The 21,395-nt window shown below is 37.9% G+C and overlaps 1 protein-coding gene across 6 annotated transcripts in view; it reads left to right on the top strand.

Annotated features, from left to right (window-relative positions):
- The window catches only part of NTRK2 (neurotrophic receptor tyrosine kinase 2), a 201,170-nt gene that overhangs the window by 15,902 nt on the left and 163,873 nt on the right, over positions 1-21,395 (top strand). For all 6 annotated transcript variants that reach the window (XM_056513945.1, XM_056513951.1, XM_056513946.1 and 3 more), the window contains exons 2-5: positions 4,172-4,246; positions 4,482-4,553; positions 10,403-10,471; positions 13,529-13,683. In XM_056513945.1, the coding sequence (XP_056369920.1) occupies positions 4,172-4,246; positions 4,482-4,553; positions 10,403-10,471; positions 13,529-13,683 (371 nt within the window). The remainder of the gene's footprint in view (positions 1-4,171; positions 4,247-4,481; positions 4,554-10,402; positions 10,472-13,528; positions 13,684-21,395) is intronic.

Here is a 21,395-nt window from a genome sequence, read left to right as displayed (position 1 = left end):
CCTACCTTTGGATGAACTTGGTATGACATTTGAATTTGCAAGAAGATATGGACTAGGGAAGTTTGCAATGTTTAATTCTCAATATTAACATACTGCTCGCACAGTAGTCTAGACTAGGGGCATATGTGACCTGTCATTAAATGGTAATTCATCTACTGACAGTTCATGTCTGAAGTGTGCTGCCTTTGTCCCCTAAATACTTAGTGAAAAAACAACTTGGAATATAAAGTTTTCCCAAAGTTCAGAAACGTTTCACCAGTGTTTGTTAATTTAAAAATATTTTTTTTTTTTTTCCCCCAGTGGTATGAACTAGAGTTAGACATACAATTGATTTATTCTTTGGAGTGTTAAAAAAATATGTTTTCCATAAAATAAGTTTTTTGGAACACAAATACTTCTGGAGCTGCACTACAGTGCTATTTGCTTGCATCTAAGTTGTTAAGACTAACATGAGCTAATTTTTTTTCCAGCGTGTCCTTATAGATCCAGATGTAGTAGTACTTTAATATACATTTAACAGCAGGAAATAGAGTAAGTAAGTTAGGAAGGCATATTTCTGCTGGCCTTTTATGTTCAGGTTAAGGAAAATATTTGAAAGATGGCATGGAATCTCTTTTTAAAATTACTAAGGAGCAAAATAATTTAGTTGGCTTTAAAAATCAGAACCCACTTTCTTTCTGTTCATGCTTTTGCAGTTCAGAAGTTGCTTCACTCATGTTAAGCACAAAATGTATCCTTTTAGTTTTGTAATGAGCATTAGTGAAGACCACCCTCTCAAAGGAGATTTTATTTCAAGGAGTTGACTCTTATAGATTAGGATTTTAAACTGTTGTTTCCAAAATGTTGTAGCAGTGGTGAAGTGTGAGTGTATGACACTATTCAGTAGCTGCTGAAGTGTGGCGAGATGAACATGCTATTATAGGCTGCAATGTGCAACCTAGGTATGTTATTCTGAACGCCTTTATTAGAATTAATCAGTAGTTTACAAGGAGAGATTAAATTAAAGGTCTGAAGACAATTACTGCTTACTGGTTACTCATTGAAGGAGACGCAGAATGCTACAGTATAATCAAGCAAATAGCTTTGTATGGAGCTAAGGGCTTGATTTAGAGGCAGCAGGCAGTATTTGTGAGCTGATACATGTGGTCTGTCTGGTGCTATCCAGCCAGGCTCTGGCAGTGCAGTGCTGTGCTGTGCAGTGGGAGCTTCCAAGCTCTTCACGTGACTTCAGCCAGCCATGAGTCAGTGTGTTTTTCTTTTGTGCTACAGTAAAAATGTTCAGTTAAAGAAAAGGGTGGATATTCTTGAGGGCAGGCAGGCAAATTACATTTCTCAGCGTCGCCCACTGCAAGTCAAAGCTTTTAGAGTATTAATGTTTGATGATAAGTAACATTAAGGTAAAGTAGTTGTGAAGGAGGTAAAAATAGACTTCAGTTAGGGAGAGGTTTTATTTCAGATCTCCCTCTAAATTAAACAGAAGAGCAACTTCCCCTTATAGGGTACAACTACATCATTCTACTCTTTTCTTTCTCACTACGACATAACTGCAAAAGCTTAACTTGAAACGGACTTGTTAAGTGAGTAAGGAAGTGTAAGAGAACATGACCTGCTTACGGTAAATTATGTCTGTCCACTCCTTTCTCAAGGATTTCCAATTGCATGAGCTTTGCTTTACTGTTGTGTTCTGCACTGAGAGTGTTTTTACAAGTGTGTTGCGATATAGTTACTGAGTTAGTTGTGCTTAGACAGAAGTTCTTCTGGGTCCCAACCAGTATGGCTGTGGAAAAGCAATGGTTTCTTTTGGTTCTTTCAGCTAGGAACTTGAGGAATTCACCTTAAAGAAACCAGTACCAGTTCAGAGTATAGAAAGCCCTGCTCTCCCCTACCTAGGGTTTCATCTAAGGCATGCAATAAGAGAAGGAAAGAAGACACCACAAACTCATACTACTAATTCTCCAATATAATCTGTTTGGTCTATTCCCTGATGGATGGATACCAATCTTTTAATACAGATGTGCTCATACTAAGACTTTTGTCTGATGTAACTTGTAAAGCTTCATTGGCTTCAGCAGACCTGAAGTATTTTTCATGAGGCTTAACACATGATGTAATACACTAACAAACTTTTGTGCAACACTGTAAGTTATGTCAAGTTCTGGAGTTTCTTGTAGTGAGTTAAATGTTAAATGTTAAATGGTTAAATGTTCGTGTGATTAAAATTGCAATGTCAGATTTGGATGGGTGATATGTGTGTTTAAGTGATGGATCTGTGTTTTGGCAATGTTTGCCAGGTTTGGTTTATTTTTTTGATGGTCTAATTTTTTGGTAGTGCAACTGGTTATGCTGTTTCTTTTCTTTAAATCTAAGTCTCTTCACACTTTGTCTTTCATTGTCCATTTTCCTCAATTCCTGCTCTGTGATTTCCCTATCTCTATTTGACCTTGACAGGATTCCTGTTGTTTGGTAACCAAGGACAGGATCTGTGAAACCTCTTACATAACTTTATTTTAGCATTATGAGGTCCAAGTGGCAGAGCAGATGGATGATACTTAACTCATTCTTGAGTTCTTCAGGACATGTTTAGAGGAAGTATGTTCATTGACTTGCAGAACTCTGAGATGAAGAAGTTGGTAGATTTTTTATACTATTTCATCACTGTTACTCGGCAAAATATGTAAACTTGCCAACCAAACAAAATAGATCGGTAATTATTGACATACTAAATCAGTCTGTCTTAAAAATTCAGGAAAGGAAGCATGAAAAACAAATGACTCTTATCTTCTAATGGGTACACTGCGTTAATCTTATTCTGAAAAGTCTTGCAGAACAGTTGATGTCAGATGATGCTATAGTAATGTGTCCCATCTAGCATCATGCACTGTCTTTTTACTCCCCTTCTTTTTCCCAAGGGACAATGGATGCCATTAGGGGAAGCTTTTTACTTTTCCTGGTGCATGGCAAGAGTATAGCCCAAGTCAGCACTGCAGCTTTGAGGAAAGCCCAACCCAATTTATGGGATTCTCAGGCTTCTGTTGGGATTTAGAAACAATTTCTCTTAACACAACTGGCTCAGGCACATGGATTGCCTTTGAAAGAGCAATGCATCTTCTTACTAATTCACCAGAATTCTCTTTAAATAAATTCCAAAAAATGCTTATAATGAAGAAAAGCTTTCTTCTAACAAAGAAAGACTCATTCATTTTAGGAGAACCTGCATCTTTGGTTACTTTGTGATGCTTGTGAAAATACATGCCAATATCACTTTAGGATTTTCTGGGACTGGGCTTGTATTTTGAAATGTGTGGACTTTTTAGCAAGGCATCCCTTAAATCAGGCATACTTTTCTGCCCATAATGGCAGAAAAATTGCAGTTTCCACTGATTTCTTCTTCCTGGACTGTATGATTTGCAGTGTGATATTTTAATTCATGTAGAAGAAGTAATGATACATTTGCTGTGAACATTTTAATTTCCAGTCTATGAGATGCCACTGGGTATTCATAGATCTCACATGATCATGATACAGAGGACTGGCTTGCATGCCCATATCCTTTTAGGCAGATATTAAGGATATGTGAGTGGACTCAGTACTTTAGTCTGATACAGCAGTTTGACTTCTCTTAATTTCTGCTTGTGTGTATAACATCATGAAGTACAATCTCTTTTTTCTCAGTCTTCCCCACTGCCACCGTGTAAAAAAAGCTAAAATTATTTTGTGTCAGGGAAAAAATAAGGGTAAGAAGTCATTAAGTTAACAACATGGGGGAAAATACTAGGGAAGTGTGACTGTCTCTCACTGTAAGTGGGGATAACTCTAGTACTACCTTTAAACTTGTCCCCTTTGTTATTGTTAAATCCATGAGGTAAGAACATGTATCTTGAAGAATGGTGACATTCTAATGCAGCTTTATTTGGCCTTCAGGTTGACTTGCTTTCTTTGTTTTCCCTATTTGAAAATGAGCTGCTCTCCTGTTCCACAAAGTACCATTTAAATGATGAGGGAGATTTTAAGGAGCACTTTTGCTCTACAGCTGGTCTAATTAGGACTTAGAACTAATTGCAGTAGGTCATCAACCATTACTGACTTCCATACATCAGTGCATGATTTTTGAACAGTGGAAGTCATGGAAGGATCCACTTACATGCTCCTTTCTGTTTTGCTTTTTCAACAGTTACATCGCAAACCAGCCAAATTTGGAAAGTATAAATGACAATGAGGTTGGATATTATGTTGGACTTAAAAATCTGTGAGTATGAGATACATTTGATGCAGCCTTTTTTTTGTATTTCTTTTATAGAAGCATGTAGAGACCTTATCAAATTGTATGCCTAACTTTGTATGTTACTCAGCAAAGTTGTAAATCTTGCAGATGAGCCTTGTAAACATTTCCTCTAAACTCTTATTTTAATAGTTATTATCATTACATTGTTGTTACATATATTTTAAATGAAACATTCTAAGAGCTTTATTTATTTTCCTAGGACTGTGGTGGATTCAGGCCTAAGATTTGTGTCCCGTCATGCATTTGTGAAAAATGTGAATCTACAATACATGTGAGTAAGGATAGTATCTGCATTCTAACTCAAAACTGCCCAACTAATGTTAATCTATTTATTTAAAATTTATTTTTATCTCTTACCATTTGCTTAATTTAAAAATATTTTAACAAGACAGACTTAGAATGGTCTTCTATCATTAATCGCCCTTAAATTAGATATATATGGTAAGAAACTGGTGGATTTTAAAAGCATAATGTGTGAAAAGACCATCCAGTTCATTATCCTGTCTCTAACAGTGTACTTTGGCTGTGTCTTTTGTGATAAGTAATGTAACACACAGAGTGTGTCTCTTGAGGGTATGATGTCCATCCACACTGTGCATCACACTCAGTGATGTGGTTCTGACAACTCTAGTCTGATTTGAGCTGAACATATTTTAGCAGCTGCAGTGTAGAAGATCATGCATGGAGCACACCTAATAAAATTTGATCAGTATCTGTGCCAAGAGACTGTGATCAGACTGTCTGAAGAACCAAAGTCCTAGGGGTCATTCACTTGGAAACTCAAGATCAGAACTAATATACCCAGAGCAGAATATAGGAATGACATTGCTTTCACACCCAAATGCAATTTGTAGTTCATGACCTACAGGAAGCAGAATTTGTACCTGTGCAGCTTTTTGATTGTTTCCTGGATTTATTATGCTTTAGATTTAGCAGAGGCTGAACTGATCAAAGTTCTCTCTCTACATCTTTTATTCCTTCTAGTGGAACAGACATAGAGTAGCTCACTTTGCTACTTACATGGAAAGCTGTGGATCTAGTCCAATAAAACACTGGGATCATGTGAGTGGCTCAGTTCCTCACAAGTACCCTTTTAAGCCAGATATTCCAAGTGTGTGCTTTAGTCCATACATCTTCAATAGATGAACACTAATATACATTAACATTTAACTGAACCCTTTGCTTTTATCCTAGTGAGATTGGAGAGACATAATGCCAAACCTTGGCTTTGTAAGATACTTCACTGTAAAAGGAAAGAGTTGCTGAACAGAACACAGTTTGACTTGATTGCTTTGCTCATAAGATGGAATCACTTTCTGACCTGTGTTTCCTAAAGAAGAGCAATTCATTTGTGTAAGGAAGTGGACATGAATGTCCTTTTCTGCCTAGATAGTAATTTCTGTCATTTATATGAAACAGTCCCAGAGGAGTGTGAACAAAGTCTTGTGAGCCTGTGAAATTTATATTATATCATAAAATCATTAATAAAGAGCTTTACTATAATCAGTTGGTAATATAAAAGAAGTATGTTCCAGAATATATTCAAGTGTTTGCCTGTGTGACTATTGCTCAGTGAATTATGGCTGTAAACTAGGAAACTCCATAAAGCCAAGTGCATGTGCACTGGCTGTGGAAATATGCAATTAGAACATGCTGTCTGAGGGGCATATTTGCAGAGAAAGATTTAGTGACTCTGCTGGGAGAGAAGTGAGATTCTCTCTCTGTGCAACGAAGCAGAACAAGGCAAATTCAAGTCTGGGATCAAAAGGAATATTGTGTTACATTTTTACAACTTTTCCCCATTGTGTTAGCTGCTCTGAGGGAATCTATTGGAATACTGTATAGAGATTAGGACACTGAATTTACTCATCTTGAAAGATGCTACAGAGAACAGCAGTGGAGCCATAAGGAGCTTGTACAGCAAATAATACAAGGAGGCTGAGACCCCAAGTATGTTTAGTGCAATAAAGAGAAGATTGAAAAGGAACATACATCATAAGGGTGATGTGTCTGGCAACAAGTTGCCCAGAGACATGGTGGATGCCCCAGCCCTGGAAATATTCAAGGTTACCTTGGACAGGGCTCTGAGCAAGCTGGTGTAGTTGAAGATGTTGGAGAGCTGGAACTAGACCACCTCTAAAGGTCCCTTCCAACCCAAACTCTTCTACGATTCTATTCTTCTGTGCTCATCTTATCTTTAAAAGAATAATAATTATGATGAGGAAAGCAATCAGTTCTCTCTATGACCATGAGTACGGCGTGAGAAATAATGAGTTTAGTTTGGAGAAAGATAAATAGAATTTTGAAAGATCTTTCCAGCTGTCTGGGCAGGTAGACACCATAGAAAGTGCGACAACTCTTGAGAGACTTTTTTGACTGTTGCCTTAGGGAAATGAGTTTCATGCAGTCACAAAGTGTGTCTGTCTCCAGTGTTTGCTTATAACCAAAACTTACATAGGTAAACAAGTTTTCAGAAAACTGACCATTGAAGAGAACAAAAACCCTACTAAAGTTACCACTTGAGGAAAGTGTCACTGTACATATGTGAGCTGCTGGGCTTAACAGAATCCACTTGGATAAGACACCTTTAAAGTGTTTCAACTGTAGGAAGAGCTTCATTTGAACATGCAAACTGAGACTATGTGTCTGCTGGTAAGCAGACTTTGGTAGAGCTGTAAGTCCTTGTTAGAAACAAACTATACTGATTTGACATCTCTTCAGTTGATATAGATTAATTCTTGCTGCAAGATACTTACATTATGAACCAGAAGTTTATCCAGTCTCGTACTTTGTTTTCTTTTGGTGGGGATTTAGTAATGTTGGCAGACACAGGATAAGCCCAGATAAGATGGAAAATATTAAGTGTCACCAGCTGCTCTAGATGCACAGGACCAAGCAGTAAGTGTAGAGGCATTTTTTACCAAGGCTGATCTGTTATCCCTGCAAAATGCATTTGTTTGTTTTCTTTGGCAAGTCATTATGCACACTAAAATGTTTCTGAAAGCCCCAGTGAATCATGGCTTGTTGTCATCAGCAATAAAAATCCTGTTGACTGCCTATGAAGGAAGTATAGCTCCTGTTGTGAAAACTATTAAGAGCTAAAGGAATTTCATTTTGCAAGGGTAATCTATGAGTACAGGTCTTTGAGAAGTCCTACATTTTATTTCAAAACAAATTTTTACTATCCCATAAAGAAAGCAAAAATAATTTTTCTGAAGATTGATGTAACTGTATAAGCATTAATTTTGCTATGATACTCTTGCAGCTTTCTTTTTGTTCTATGAGATGTCTTTTGATGTAGTTAAGGAGCTATATTATATAAAAGTAATATTTATTTTATGAATCATAGAAGAGTATTAGTTTAAAAGAAACTTATTAACACACATTTTCTCAAGCCCTTTTTTTTGTTATTTCCTTATTTTCTTGGGAAAACTTATGTAGCCCAAGTATCTTTCTAAAATTATCTATCATGAGAAGATTTGAGTAATACCATAAACAACAGGAAAATAAATGTCCTAAGAGATGCTATTAAAGTGTAATTAATAGCCTTGCTCATCTAATTTTGGTGTTTTCACTTCCCTAGACTCAGGTCAGTCTCATTTTAGTAGTTTATAAGCTTATCTGCTGTTGAGAGTAATTTAATCAACCTGTGTAATACACATGCATAGTATATTAGTTAGTGTGTTTAAGTGTGAGAACATTTCACAACTGCCTATTTACAAAAACTTAAAAAAAAATAGTTGTTATGTGCAGCCTGCATTTAAGTGCATCACTGAATCATAGATTGTGAGTGCAGTGTATATATACAGCTCCAGGTATTAAAATATGTTTGTATCTCTACACTGTTCAGGTTTAGGTAAAGCAGCCAAAGGAAACCATTTGAGAACAGCCTTGCTGCAGATTCCACCTTGTTTGCACACAGGGCTGGCTCCAGCCATAGGCAGAGCAGGCTGTTGCCTGTGGAGGGAGACTGAGTGTAGCAAAATGGCCATGTCTTCACCTTCTTCCCCCAGTTCTCCTTAGACCTGTTCCCTCCTTGTCCTTCTTGCCTCCCCTTTTCAGAAGCACTGTAGCTGGTAGAACTCTCCCGTGTTGCTAGCTCTGGTAAATCTTTTTGCAGTTTTTCGGTCTGGTTTCTTTCTACTTATATTGCCACGGGTTTGCTTTTAGAATTAGGGCTAGCAAGTTTAAAGTGAGCTTGATATTCTCATATAAAGTACAGGCATACTTTTGACTGAATCTGGGTCCTCTCCCTAAGTTTAGCTTCAGGGCCAGGCTCTGTACTCTTGACTCTTTTTCTGTAAGAGAAAAACACTTTGGAACCTCAGATGTATTTTCTTTGGGCTGCTTGCCGTGATCTTTTTATGTGTAATTGAATTATGGAATTAATTCATATTCTCTTTCCATGAAAGTGGAAGTGGGATCATTAACTACTTCAAAATAAACCTGGCAGTGATTTTTTTTCACTTTATATGAATTAAGGAGACAGCAGTAAGCATATCTGTAGCCAATAAAAAGTGCTCACCTTATGAAAAATATATGTATAAAATGAAATTTAATGTCAGGTGATACAAATTTATAGCAGTAGTTTGCAGGTAAAGCCCACTGTATATCTGGCAGTCTTTTTGCAAAAGTAGGATTTATTGGATCTGAGGGTAAGAGAGGCAGCTTCATATTTTGTCTGGCAAAGGGGCCTCCACATGTTGCTTGTCAGTGTGGGAACAAGAGACATTCTCATGTGTGGTGAGTGAAGATTTCCCAAGGAGGGATGGGGTTTGGTGTGGCTCCATGCTGGAGGCAAAAGCCCAAGTCAGTATGAGGATCCAGCTTCTTTTATTCAGCCTCCCAAAACTGAGCATATGCATACAAAGAAAAAAATGCATAGTGACAGTTTTTGCTTAAACATAACTTCTATTCTATATGCAAATTGTGCCTTAATGTTGGTTTATCTGATCAGGGTCCATGAGACATTTCTATCAGCATCTCCCGTAGGGAAGTGCAGTTCACCTGACTAGTGAAATAATAGCTCCTGTGTTTTGCTGTCACATGTAAGGACCAGTCAGTTTGTAAGCTTCAGGTTCTTCTTTGCCAGAAGGAATCAGTGATGGAATATAAATATAATCTCTTTGATTCTGTTAGAAACGTTTGTAGAATATCCAACTTTTAATTTCCGTGAAAATTATATTGCATTCAAAGATCAATGACTGAAAGGTGGGAAGTAAACACTGTGTTCTTCAGTCAGATTAAAAGAAAAAAAAAATTAATCCCTGGTTTTAGATGCAATGCAACACTAAGTGTGGAGCCCCTATGGTGCCTTTACAATACCACATAAAACTCATGGTATTTTGGATCATAACACTGATTTGTTCTCTACTGATGGCAGTTAAACTGTTTACTGCTCCCAGTATCTTTAATTCATAGATGGATAATACTGTACAAAAACAGTGTTATTTTGCTTTGGGGTGGAGAAAGCAGTTTTGTAAGCCTTTGAGGGGAGGAGTATTTATGGTTCAGATCAACATTTCTTTGCTCTGCATAATGGGAGAAGACCTTTCACTTAATTACCATTGGAAACCGTAAATGCTTAATTGACATAAAAATGCCCAATACAGGCATTTTACAGTTTTCCTTTTGATCTTCCGTGTGGGTGCATATTGCACATGCAATTTGAATAGAACAACTAAAAAGCTCTGAAGTGGATGTGTGCTAGCATGTGAGGAGGGCTTGTATGAGTACAGCGTTTGGTGCACCATCAAAGAAAGGGATACACCCATTTCACATGAATAAATTGAGCATATAATTCACACCTGGACTTTACAAAATACTTTTGAAACACAGTTAAATCTGCTGCCTTTCTGCAATTGACAAAGTGCTAAAAGTGAAAATATTGATCTCTGCTGATTTGATTTTGAATGTACTTGATGTTAGATGCTGACTGGATTCAAGCCGCTGAACCCTTCAAACCATAAAGTAAGACTGAACACTACCCTTTTATAACTGAAGTCAAAGGACTTTTAGGGCTGGTTCTAGCTCTTAATTGCTTTTTCAAGAGACACAAACTGTATTTTTAGTATAAGAAGAAGCAACTCTAATTAATGCAATCTTTCTCTTTTGCCATAGCAATTTATCCAGAAACAAGCTCTCCAGTTTGTCCAAGAAGCCTTTTCGCCATCTGGGTTTGACTGATCTGTAAGTTGTAGTTTCTTAAAATATGAGTTTATTTTTGGCTGGAATGGAAGAATAACACTTTGAAGTTTATTCTCTTGAAGGTAGAGGTCCATCAGGAATTAGAAGTGCAGTTCTGGTTCAAAGAAAACATCAATTCTAAACACTTAAATGGAGAGAAATTTTCATTCCAGGGCTTCAAGAAGGTTAGGTATATATTTTAAAGCAATGTAGAGGTCAAAATAGCCTCCTCCTTCAGATTTAAGGTATTTTATTTTGAGATTACTTCACACAAAACTACTGGTGTTTATTTAAATATTTTAATCAGTGAAAATACAGTCTTTCACAGACATTCATATGAAGGTTGTCTCTCATATTCTTATTGTGGCCACACAGCTTATATGCTTGTGGCTGGCTATTTAAAAGTATTTTTATTTTGAAATTCTTGAGTTGCACAGTGCTTTATATAATCGTTTAGCAATGAAAGCACTGGTAAGCACTTTATTGATTTTTGTAATACTAACATTTTTATTCTCTGTTACATCTGCCATATTTTCTTATTGATACATGTTTCAAAATTTTGGTCATCCCGTCCATTCTCTGCTACTATGAATAGAGCCTGCAGGAGTTCTGAGAGAGCTGGCACTGCAGAGGAGAGGGAAGTTGCTCTCCTGGATCTCAGAGGAGAGTAAGAATTTGCCCAAAGTGCCAGCCCAAGTATGAAGCACCAGACATGCAATCCTAGGCCTCTTCAGGTGAACTCCATCATGTGAGAAGTGAAATGAGCTAATCTCAGTGGCACAAAAAGAGGTTATGCCCCTTAGGTATATTTTGTTGATAATTAAGTTGGTATAATTATTCTCTTTATGGCCCAGGGAACACTGCTCACTGGAATATTCTTTAATAATTTGACAGTTGCTGAGCTCTTTAATGAGGTGACTAGCTAGTTGCAAAGCTCTGCCATTGCTCCATGCCCTTTGTTGTTCTATTGCTTCTGCATGAAGAAGCAGGGCAAAGGTAGTGGGAGTGAGTCAGGTATGGGAAAAATGGATAGTGTAAAGGTTAAAGAGAGTAATCTTTGAGGTATGGAGACAGTGCATTATAATATACAAGGTGAGAGAAAAAAAGGATACAAAATTGAGGTAAAGTGTTGTGGGCTTGGGAAAGGGGGTTTAGGATTAGACAAACTGGAGTTATGCAAACAGAGGTTGTGATGAAGTGAGATAAACAGACATGGGGGAAAAGAGAGAAAGAAAGTGAAGGGATAAAAGCAGAGCCTGAAAGGAGGACAAGCAGTGATAAAATCTGTATAGTTGAACAATTCTACTGATACGTGTTTACTGCATAGCTGGAAGATCAGAAACAGGAGAGAAGTAAGAGTGTTGGTAGATGAATCTAAGATATGAATGTTGCCATAAAGAGCTTCTGAAGAGCTTCCCCTAAATCTGACAAACAAGTATATTTGTCCTGTTAGTACTCTTGCAAATCAAAACTTAAAGGGATGAGAAGTTTAGAATAAGGTGTAGTGGAGAGGATAGTCACCAGGCATTACAGAGAAGGAGATGCCACCTTGATAAGGTTACTTCTAGAGCAAATGGGCTGCAGCCATAAAATTAGAGCAAACAAGATAGAGTCAGAATTTTCTTTCTGTAGATCAGTTTTCTTTCACGCAAGTGTCTGTAGAGGGTCATTATGCACCCAGCATCCTGCCAGTGATGTGCCTAACTCCCTAGGTGGCTTTAGCACAAAATAAAACACCAGAAGAAGACTGCTCAGCCATTGGTCAAGAGACGTTTCTCTTTACCAGGAAGCCATAGGGTGAAGCAGAAGATGGAAGTAAATGTCACTGTTTTGAAAATGCATGTCATAGGCTTTGACCCAAGGAATCATCTTGTTCATACTGTGTCTTGCACAAACAATTTTTGTTCATGCTGCCTGTTTTAAAGTCCAGCTGATGACTTCTGTGAATACAAATTGCTCATTCAGACACTTTTGATGATCCCTGCAGTTGTTTCTCCTCAAAGGATTTGAGATGGCTTTTGTGGGAATAGGTTATGGCTCTAACCCGATAATTTTTTTCATGATTTGGACACTTCATGTCTTCAGGAGGCATTTATGAGCATAGATTCTGGAAGAAACTTGAGCTTCTGTACATCAAAAATACCTGTGAAACTTTGTTAAGAATGATTGTTCTCCTGGTAATGAAATGCCTTAAATGGACACTTGCTCACCCACATTATTGGCTCTCATGTGTGCCAGTAGAAGGAAAAAAAACACTGGTCACTGTTTATGTAGATATGTTTCTGTTCATATTTAGCATGTATGTAATTGCATTACACTGTTGTGTAGTTTTACTAAATTTTAAAACCAGAATTTGTTAAGTTTGCTAACCTGTGGTTTAAATTCCATGCAGGGTACCTTATTAATTTCTATTTCATGGCCATTTTTTCATTTAGTATTTCTTTATGACATTGCCTTTTGTTTTACTGTGAGGTTTTTCTAGAGTGTTGTAGCAGATGAATTTAAAAGATTAAATTTTTTTTTTTTGTGATTAAAGTTTGTTAGAGTATGTGTATAATCCAAGGCTGTTTGACTTTATAAAGAATTTACCACCCCACAGCAGTAAACCATTTCTGAGGCAACTGAGTGGTGGCTCAGGTGTAGAAGAGATGAATTCCGATCTCTTCCTGATTTATGAAATAAAATGGAGCTTTTTGAGCAGCCATTCTCTACAGGCTCCTGATTTACACTGATGAATTGGAAATAGTAGCCAAATCCCCTGTGTGATCTCTCCTGCCTAAAATATTCTGGGTTCTCCATGCATGCAGCACTTAATTCCCTTCATGGAAACTCTTACCACCTTGGCAGCTTTGGTGCAGGGAGATTACTTGGCAGCAATGAGCCTACCAAGGGTGCATGTGTTATGCTTCTTACTGAGAGGGTTCAACCTGCTTTCCTTAGCCTTCCTAACTAACTCGTGGTTTCATCCAGCTGAATGCTTGGAGCCCCCCTGCCCCTCATTTTTCCTTTATATGCATGCCACGTTTCACCTTCTAAATTAATTGGTGTTTTTTCCTGTAGGATATTGGTGGACAATCCATTCAAGTGTTCCTGTGAAATCATGTGGATCAAGAAATTTCAAGCAACCAAGTTTTACACAGAAACTCAGGACTTATATTGCATAGATGACAACAATAAGAGGACAGCCTTGCTGGATATGAAGGTCCCAAACTGCGGTAATATTCTTTTAACATAAAACTACTGCTAAATTGTTGTGAGCCAGGAAAAAACAAACATGCTTTTTTATGAAGTACTTCTCAGCACGACAACAGTGCTCTAAAGGAAAAGTGTTCAGTGGAGCCATTAACCACTCAGTGGTCTTTCTCCTCACATGGAATGGTTCTGGGAACTTCATAGAATCACAGAATATCCTGAGTTGGAAGGGTCACCTCAGGATCATGGAATCCAACTCCTGGCACTGCACAGGACACCCTGAATGCACCATGTGCCCAAGTGCATTGTCCAAATGCCTTTTGAGCTCAGACAGGGTTGGTGCTGGGACCAGCTTCTACAGGGAGCCTGTGCCCATCTGCACTCCTGATAGCCAGCCTAAACTCCCCAACTCACCTTCATACCATTTCCTTGAGTCCTGTCATTGGTTACACGTGGGAAGAGATCAGTGCCTGCCCCTCCTCTGCCCCTTGTGAGGAAGCTGAAGACCCCAGTGAGGTCTCCCTTCAGTCTCTCCCAGGCCAAGGGACCTCAGCCACACCTCATATGGCTTCACTTCAAGGCCCTTCACCAGTTCATGTAAACCTGTTTGTTTTTCTTTTGATCCTTTAAGAATGTGCCATTATTCAAGTGAAGGGAAACAGAATATTGATTATAGATAGCACTCAAGTATTATATAGAATGCATGTGCCTTCATTGAACTAAAAATTAGTGTTTCCAGGCTCAGTAGACATTCATAGCTCTATTTTATCAACTTGAATTTTTTTCAGGTATTTATAGTTAATGAAGTCTTTATTTTCCTTCAAAAATACTAGTGTTAGGACCACAGGAAGAAAATTCAGAACTACATGTTACTTGAGACAAATAAGCAACAGCTCTGTTCTTCTTGCAAATAGAACTCTACTGAGTTCACTTTAAAGGCTATACAAAAGAATTATATCAAGCTTAGGTCTGTGGCATATTGTAACATATGGTTTTCAGGTATACGGGTCTAGAAATAAATGGAAAAATTATATAACAATAAGGCCATCTCCTCGCCTTTTTTATATACAGTTCTGCTGCCTACATATTGTCCTGGGACAGCTGGGGAAAGGTTTCACTACTAGCTGGAGATTTCCCCTCCTCTGTGTCTGAGGGGCAGGAATGGGGTGTTTCATAATGTCAAATCTGCTGGACTCTGGAAGCAGAGTGGGAATCTGCAGCAGGCAGGCAGGCAGGAAGGAAGGGAAGGGATCCTCATAGGGGGCTGATTTGGATAGGAAAAGCTGTAAGTGAATGTGACCAGTAGGAGAAATTATACCTTTTCTCTTTCCAATTTTGCCCATTGAGAGTCCTTTTCTCTGCTCTCTTGTGGAGGATGTGAAATCCTCTGGTAGTAGCTGCCAGCAAGGAGTAGCTGTGGTGGGGACTGCTGCAGGACCAGCAAATGTAGCATTTAGTGTCAATAAACTGTTTTGTGGCCTCATATCGCTGTTGATCTTGTGCCCAGTGTCCTTCTGGAGCCAGGTGTGGTGGCAGAAATGGTGTTTGTTAGTGTCTCATGCATTTAAAAAACCCCCACGTGTTCAGGGAATCTTGTGAGCTGCATCTGATTCACCTGAAATGGGAGATAAAGTACCTAGCTGAGCTAAATGGGCCCAACCTTCTGCTCCAGCTGGATGGACTAGAAGGTAGATTAATGTGCTGGGTGTAGAGAGGTCGGCTGTTGGACTGAGACCAATTATTGCAAAAGAGAAACTCCAGCGCATTTTGTAACATTCTTGGCTGGCACATCTAGAAGCGACTAGGTTGCTAGGATTTTCCTTTGAAAACTTTTGATGTTAAATACCCAGAATTAAACCTGTGAGGGATTAGTTCTTTCCCCTGATTTCTTAACCATCTGCAGCCAAACCAGGCTTGTCTTTGGGCCCTGGATGCTGTTTAGGTGCATGAGTGTGTACACATGCGTGCATCCTGTGGGCATATCTTGACTAAAATACTTGTCATGACAAGGGAAGGTGGTACTTCCCACTACAAGAGGAAAAGGAGGAGGGAAGGTGAGCATATACAACGTTTAGTCTGGAATTTGCAGTATGTGTAATTTGCATATGGAAAACATGCATTGAAGATCTGAGTGGATGCCAACACATGCCTACAAAACATTAATGTTAGTTACAGGGTCCAAACATCACCAAATTTTGCATTATTTTTCCTCCCCTGTTTTTTCTTTTCTTTAGCAGCTATTTCCTCTCCATTTACTTTTTCAAAATGAACCAGGACATAGATTTTTAATAAGGATGACAACACATCCTTTTCCTAAACATAGAGTAGAGAATCCCTGGTGAAGAGCAATGACTATATTGGTGGGCTGTGTTCTGGAAGATATCTGAAAAATCAAATACATCACTCTTGGTTTCAGTATCTTTGCAGATATTTTTTCTGTATTTTAAAGGACAAGACTTAGTTTCAAAACAAAACCACTGACGAAGTTGGATTATCTCATTTCCAGAACCTTTTTGAGAGAAACAGAAAAGGGATTCAGTTTTTGACATATTGAATTTTTTTTTTCCTATGAACTCTGTGATGTTTTTTAGCTCCCTTTGATGTGAAGAGAAATATTTGGGCATGTATGTTTCTACGTTTTTTAAGTAAAATATTTTCTCTGCTTTTCTAATTTTCTCGGCTAATGAAATAGTTTCATCTCATCTCCTTGTTGAATTTGTTGTTTTTTTTTTTTTTTTAATTTTTAAACTAAGCAAATGGCACTCTTTTTTATGTTACAGTGTTACTACTTCATAGTGTTACAGTAAGAGGCCTATTCAGTATGTGATAAATTGTTTGATAATAGGATGTCTTTCTGCTGTGTGATGTAAATTAATTTCTTGCTGAGGAGTAGGTAGAGGCCAATGTGGTTTCTTGACCATAGGGCTTTGGTTTGTAGGTAATTGATGAGAAAATTAGCAAATTTCAGTGGTGGTTTGCTGTTTGTACAGTGGAAATGTTCAATAATGTGCTGATTAAAGATTGCCATTTAGATGCCTTCAACTTTGTGATTTGTTTTCTTGAAGTTTAAAGTCAGGTATGCTCACTATCTAGAAGATCCTTTCCAGCTGCAATATTAAAAATGTCAATCCATAATTATTTTTCCATCTGCATTTGAAATGTAAGTAGATACGATGAAAACTGTCAAATTTTTCTAGGTTTTAGGATCACATGTAATTAGTATGTCAAAGATTTTCAAGTTGCATCTGCCACAGTAGCAGATCCTTTTGTGCATAGACATGGTGGTTTTGTCAGTTTCAGAGCATTTGCCAGTTGTCTGTGCAGCATGGACAACACCACCATCTGGGACATCTCCTTTTGTTTCCATCTGATAAATGGCATTAGAAAATCAATAAAGAGAACTAAATGAGTAAACACTTAATTCTTATTAATGCCTCTAAGTTCTGATGGCTATTACCACCAGTGTCTTAAGTCCCTGGAAGCCAGGCATGTTCTGGGTAAGGTAACTCAAGACTATCAGTCTGCAGATGACCTGGAACTCACTGAATGCCAGGGAGGCAGGACCACATCCTTGGGAGTGGCTGTCGATGTGTTGCATGGTCCCTCTGGTAGAGATTCAGTTACTGAGCTGTTATTGATTTCAGTGATACTGAAAAAAGTCTTTTCACCTTCTGGGGCTTTGGGAAAAGGTGTGGCTTCTACAGCTGTCTCTGAAGTCCTGTGCAGATTTTGTATTGCTTTGCATCTCAGTCTGTTTAATAGCATTTTGCCTTATCTGGCCAATTTAGTTTTGTATATGGAGATGTGATGTTGAATTTGTCTTTCAGTTTTGCTTACTGTGCCATCTTCGTATGCTTTTTTGTCATATATTGTTTCTTTAGGTACTTTCTTTCTTGTCTGGTCACGTATGGTAGCTACAATCTGCTGAACAATGTCGCAGATTAGTTTCCTGTGCTAATTTTCTTTACATATCACTAAAATATGTTCAGACTGGCTTACATCTGCAGCTGGTCAGAAGAACTGTTGTCTGGTCTAAGAGCTATGGGATTTAATGAATGCTCACATTCTTTGCCTGTCTCTTCCCCTGCTCACCAAGTACCGTGATGTTGCTCTTAGTGTGTACTAAGATACTTGTGTACGACTGAAACAATTTTAGAAGTTGTTGTAATGTAGAATTTCAAGCTAAAGTAACTGCTTGCCCATTTCTTGCTTGTTGGGGAAACCCATGATTTTTAACAGGCAATTGCTCAGATGACTGAAAATGGAACTGGAACTTCATTTAAGCCCATTTCTGGTGATTTTAGTTTTTGTGCTAGAGGTAAATAACTAAATGGTAATAAGAGGCTGGAGGCAGATGGTTATAAATTCTAAGGAGGAAAAAAGGCAAAATGAAGGACTGACACATTTGTTTCTTTGAATTTACAGAAAAGATTTGTAGTATTACTGAGCCGATAAAATAAGCATTAGATCTTAGGCAATCACAGTACAATGCAGACTAAAACCACAAGCAAAGGCATAATCCAGTGGGTGTTGACATTATTTTCCACTATCAGCCAGATTTTACCGATAAGACTGTTAGAATGACAATATTATGGGCAGAAATAAGTGAGTTTAAAAACAGCCTTAAATGTCTCAGTGTTTACGTTTCAGAATATTCATGGATTCTCTAGCCTGTGTTGTTTATTTTGGCACAAGAACTAGATGTGGTGCATGATGTGTGGTGGCAAACTGTTCTTATTTTCTCTGTAAGAGTTTTAATTCTTATCTGTTATCATGGGCTATGTGAAAAACTTTGTTTTATGTGAGACTTTGACAGTAATGGGATTTCACTGTTGCTCTCAAGATGGGTAGAATTTTCCAGACTTAATTAAAATAATTTTCTGGCTTTTAAGTGGAAATAGCCAGAAATTTAAGAAATTTGAAAATGCAATAGGAATCTCATTTTCAAGGATATGTATATAACTTTCTTCTGAATACACAGCATTTATCTATCTGTGAATCAAACATCAACTTTCATACAGATGTTTAGAAATTACCATCTACATAAATCAGGGATTGTAAATGATAAGAGCTGAGCCACATGTGGCATATATGAATGTCTCATATTAAAAAAGTAGCCAATTTTTGTTTGAAAATTCTGATTCTAGTTCTGCTTTAATGCCAATAAGGGAGATTTGTAATGCAAAGTAGATTAGAAATAGAAAGAAGTAAATCATTGTCTAAGGAAAAGAAGTGTCTCTGAACTTGTGACAATGTGCAGGTTTACAGAGGTACTCCCTGTGCCTGACTTGACACGTCTGTGTAAGTGTGGAATACTGATCTGCTAAGGAGAACAACTCTTTGGCTCTTTTCTGGTGGTATTTTTACTTTGCTCTGTCGAGGTGAAGACTGATGTCTAGATACCTCTATCCTGAAGTCTAAAGAAAGTGCTGTGTCCTTTAAAAGGGGAATCCTTTCTTCAAGGCAACCCTTCAGTAATATACTTGGCATATGGTATACTTGGTACCAAAAGTGAAACCCATGATTTTACTTTTTTGTGTTGTCTGAAAATGTTCCTGTTTCAGAATCACATATTTATCATATTGCAACATTAGGCAGGTCAGCATTATTTTGAGTATTTTCTGGACACACATTAAATTCCGCAGGCAGCAATACAGGAGTTGCAACTGCATTACATACACTTAGTGAATAAGAAGCCATTTGTTAGAGGTCTGCATAAACTGGTTTGTAACTTAAACTTCAAAGGCTGTTTAACTCTCAGTTCTTCTGTTAAGCTTGTGGCCGACATATTCAGCCTAATGGAACTACCTGTCTTTGGTTTCTTTTGAAAGCTTCTGTGGATCAACTGAAGCTTAATGCCATGTTAGAACAATTTCTCCAGATGCAATTTAATTTCCTTAGCCATTCAGAAAATATGCTTGGGTACCTTCATGATACTACTAGCAAGGGAATTGTGGATAAGGTTGATAGCTTCTATAAAAACATTTCATTTCAAAATTCTTGCAGACCAAGTGTTTATATTATCACTGGGGACCAGGTAAAAAAAAAAATGCAAGATCCTATTTTATCCAGCACCTTCCTATTAGAATCCAGACTACACTTGGGGGTCTTAAAAGAAAAGTCCTGGGAAGAAGTTAGAAGATGATGTAAACCTTGGTGATGTAAGCCCTTCATCTGGTTTGAAATATCAGCAGCAGCCTTCAGAGCTTCTGTAGAGGTTGACTGCAGATGGCAGCTCGGTGTCCAAACGAATTTGTGCGGGTGCACATCTGCTGGTGGTTTTTGGCTGCATGCATGGTGGCATTTGGATGGCGTGACAGCTCTTGTCACTGTGGTTGTGAAGATGAGTTAGCAAGTCTTGTGGTCTTTGCTGTGGCATGTGCTGGCTCTATGTAAAGAAGTTTGTTTCTAGTGAAAATTTTAGTTAAGAATGGAGTGACGGAGTGTTTAAAGGCAAAGTAAGGGTGCATTTGATCTGGGACAGCATACTTTAAATTAGACTCATCATCTTCTGGTAGAGACTGTACTTGATTAATTGTTTTCTGTTAAGGTTCCCAGTTGAAAATGGCAATTAGGCATGCCATCAGAGGAAGGAGATTTCATTTAGTATTTTAAAATGTTTGGGAAGCTCAGTGAGATGCCATATCTTTCATTCTGCTTCCTGACAGAAACATTTTCTGCCAGACCTGTGCAAAGTACCACTGGTACATTTGGTCATTGTGGAAAAACCCCATCAATATTTGCTGTGCCACATGGCAAGCATATGTCTATTCTGTGGTGACTCAGTACTTTATTCAAGGGCTATATATTCTCATGAAGATTTGAAGAAATTTTGATCCAGGTCAGGTTTTCTAAATTTGCATTCACACAGTAGGCAGAGTATGGAAATCTGGGGAAATGAGATTAATTTTAATCTTTTTCTCTTATACCTCTAAGATTATCGCCTTTACTTTCCATTTTAACCCATTGGAAATTTCAAGTTTTGCTCTTCACGATGGCAAAATCCTAGCGAAGTGATGGAGGTTAGTATTGAAATGAAGACTGGAGAGGAAAGGGATCTTAGATCTTCAGAAAATAAAATGGAGATGGGGATCTTTGGGCTCCAGAAGATAAATGAAAGATGAAATATTGCTTTAAATGTTCTTTTTTCCCCTGCTAATTCTGTATATTATTTGCCTAACATATATTTTTAATCTTCATTAAATATGTCTGTACATGTCGTCTTGTTACAACGTCTCTGAGATTTCTGCAATTTTCTATGCAGGTCATTTTGGTTCTGTGGTTGTGATACAACAGGAAATGGGAAACAATTGCTTGTGTTTCTTCCATTCATGCTTTGCATGTAAATTTTTGGGGTATCCTTTTATAGCCCTTTGAAGATGCAGCCGGGTTGGAAATCTGGCTCAGAGCTTGTTGGCTGCAGGCTTTTGTTAAGTGAAACCCAAGAGGTGAATCACATCCAACAGCTCTTATCTTTATAGCTAGAATTACTAGAAAGTTTCTCACTGTGAAAACTGGGGGCTTTTTTAACCCTTGAAAGCACCTAGGAAAAAACCCTGGAATTTGTAAATATTACTTGCTTTTCAAACAAGGCACGATTCCAATAGAATGATACAAAGAATATTGTATCATCATATCCTGTTTTCTGTACATTGAAACCAGCTTAGAGTCAGTCAGACCTCTGGAATTTGCAGATCTGTGTGAAAGTTTATGACAAATTGCATTGCCAACCATC

The sequence above is a fragment of the Oenanthe melanoleuca genome, chromosome Z, assembly GCF_029582105.1.
Source record: "Oenanthe melanoleuca isolate GR-GAL-2019-014 chromosome Z, OMel1.0, whole genome shotgun sequence".
Taxonomy (NCBI): domain Eukaryota; kingdom Metazoa; phylum Chordata; class Aves; order Passeriformes; family Muscicapidae; genus Oenanthe; species Oenanthe melanoleuca.
This window is presented reverse-complemented; position numbering and strand designations above follow the sequence as displayed.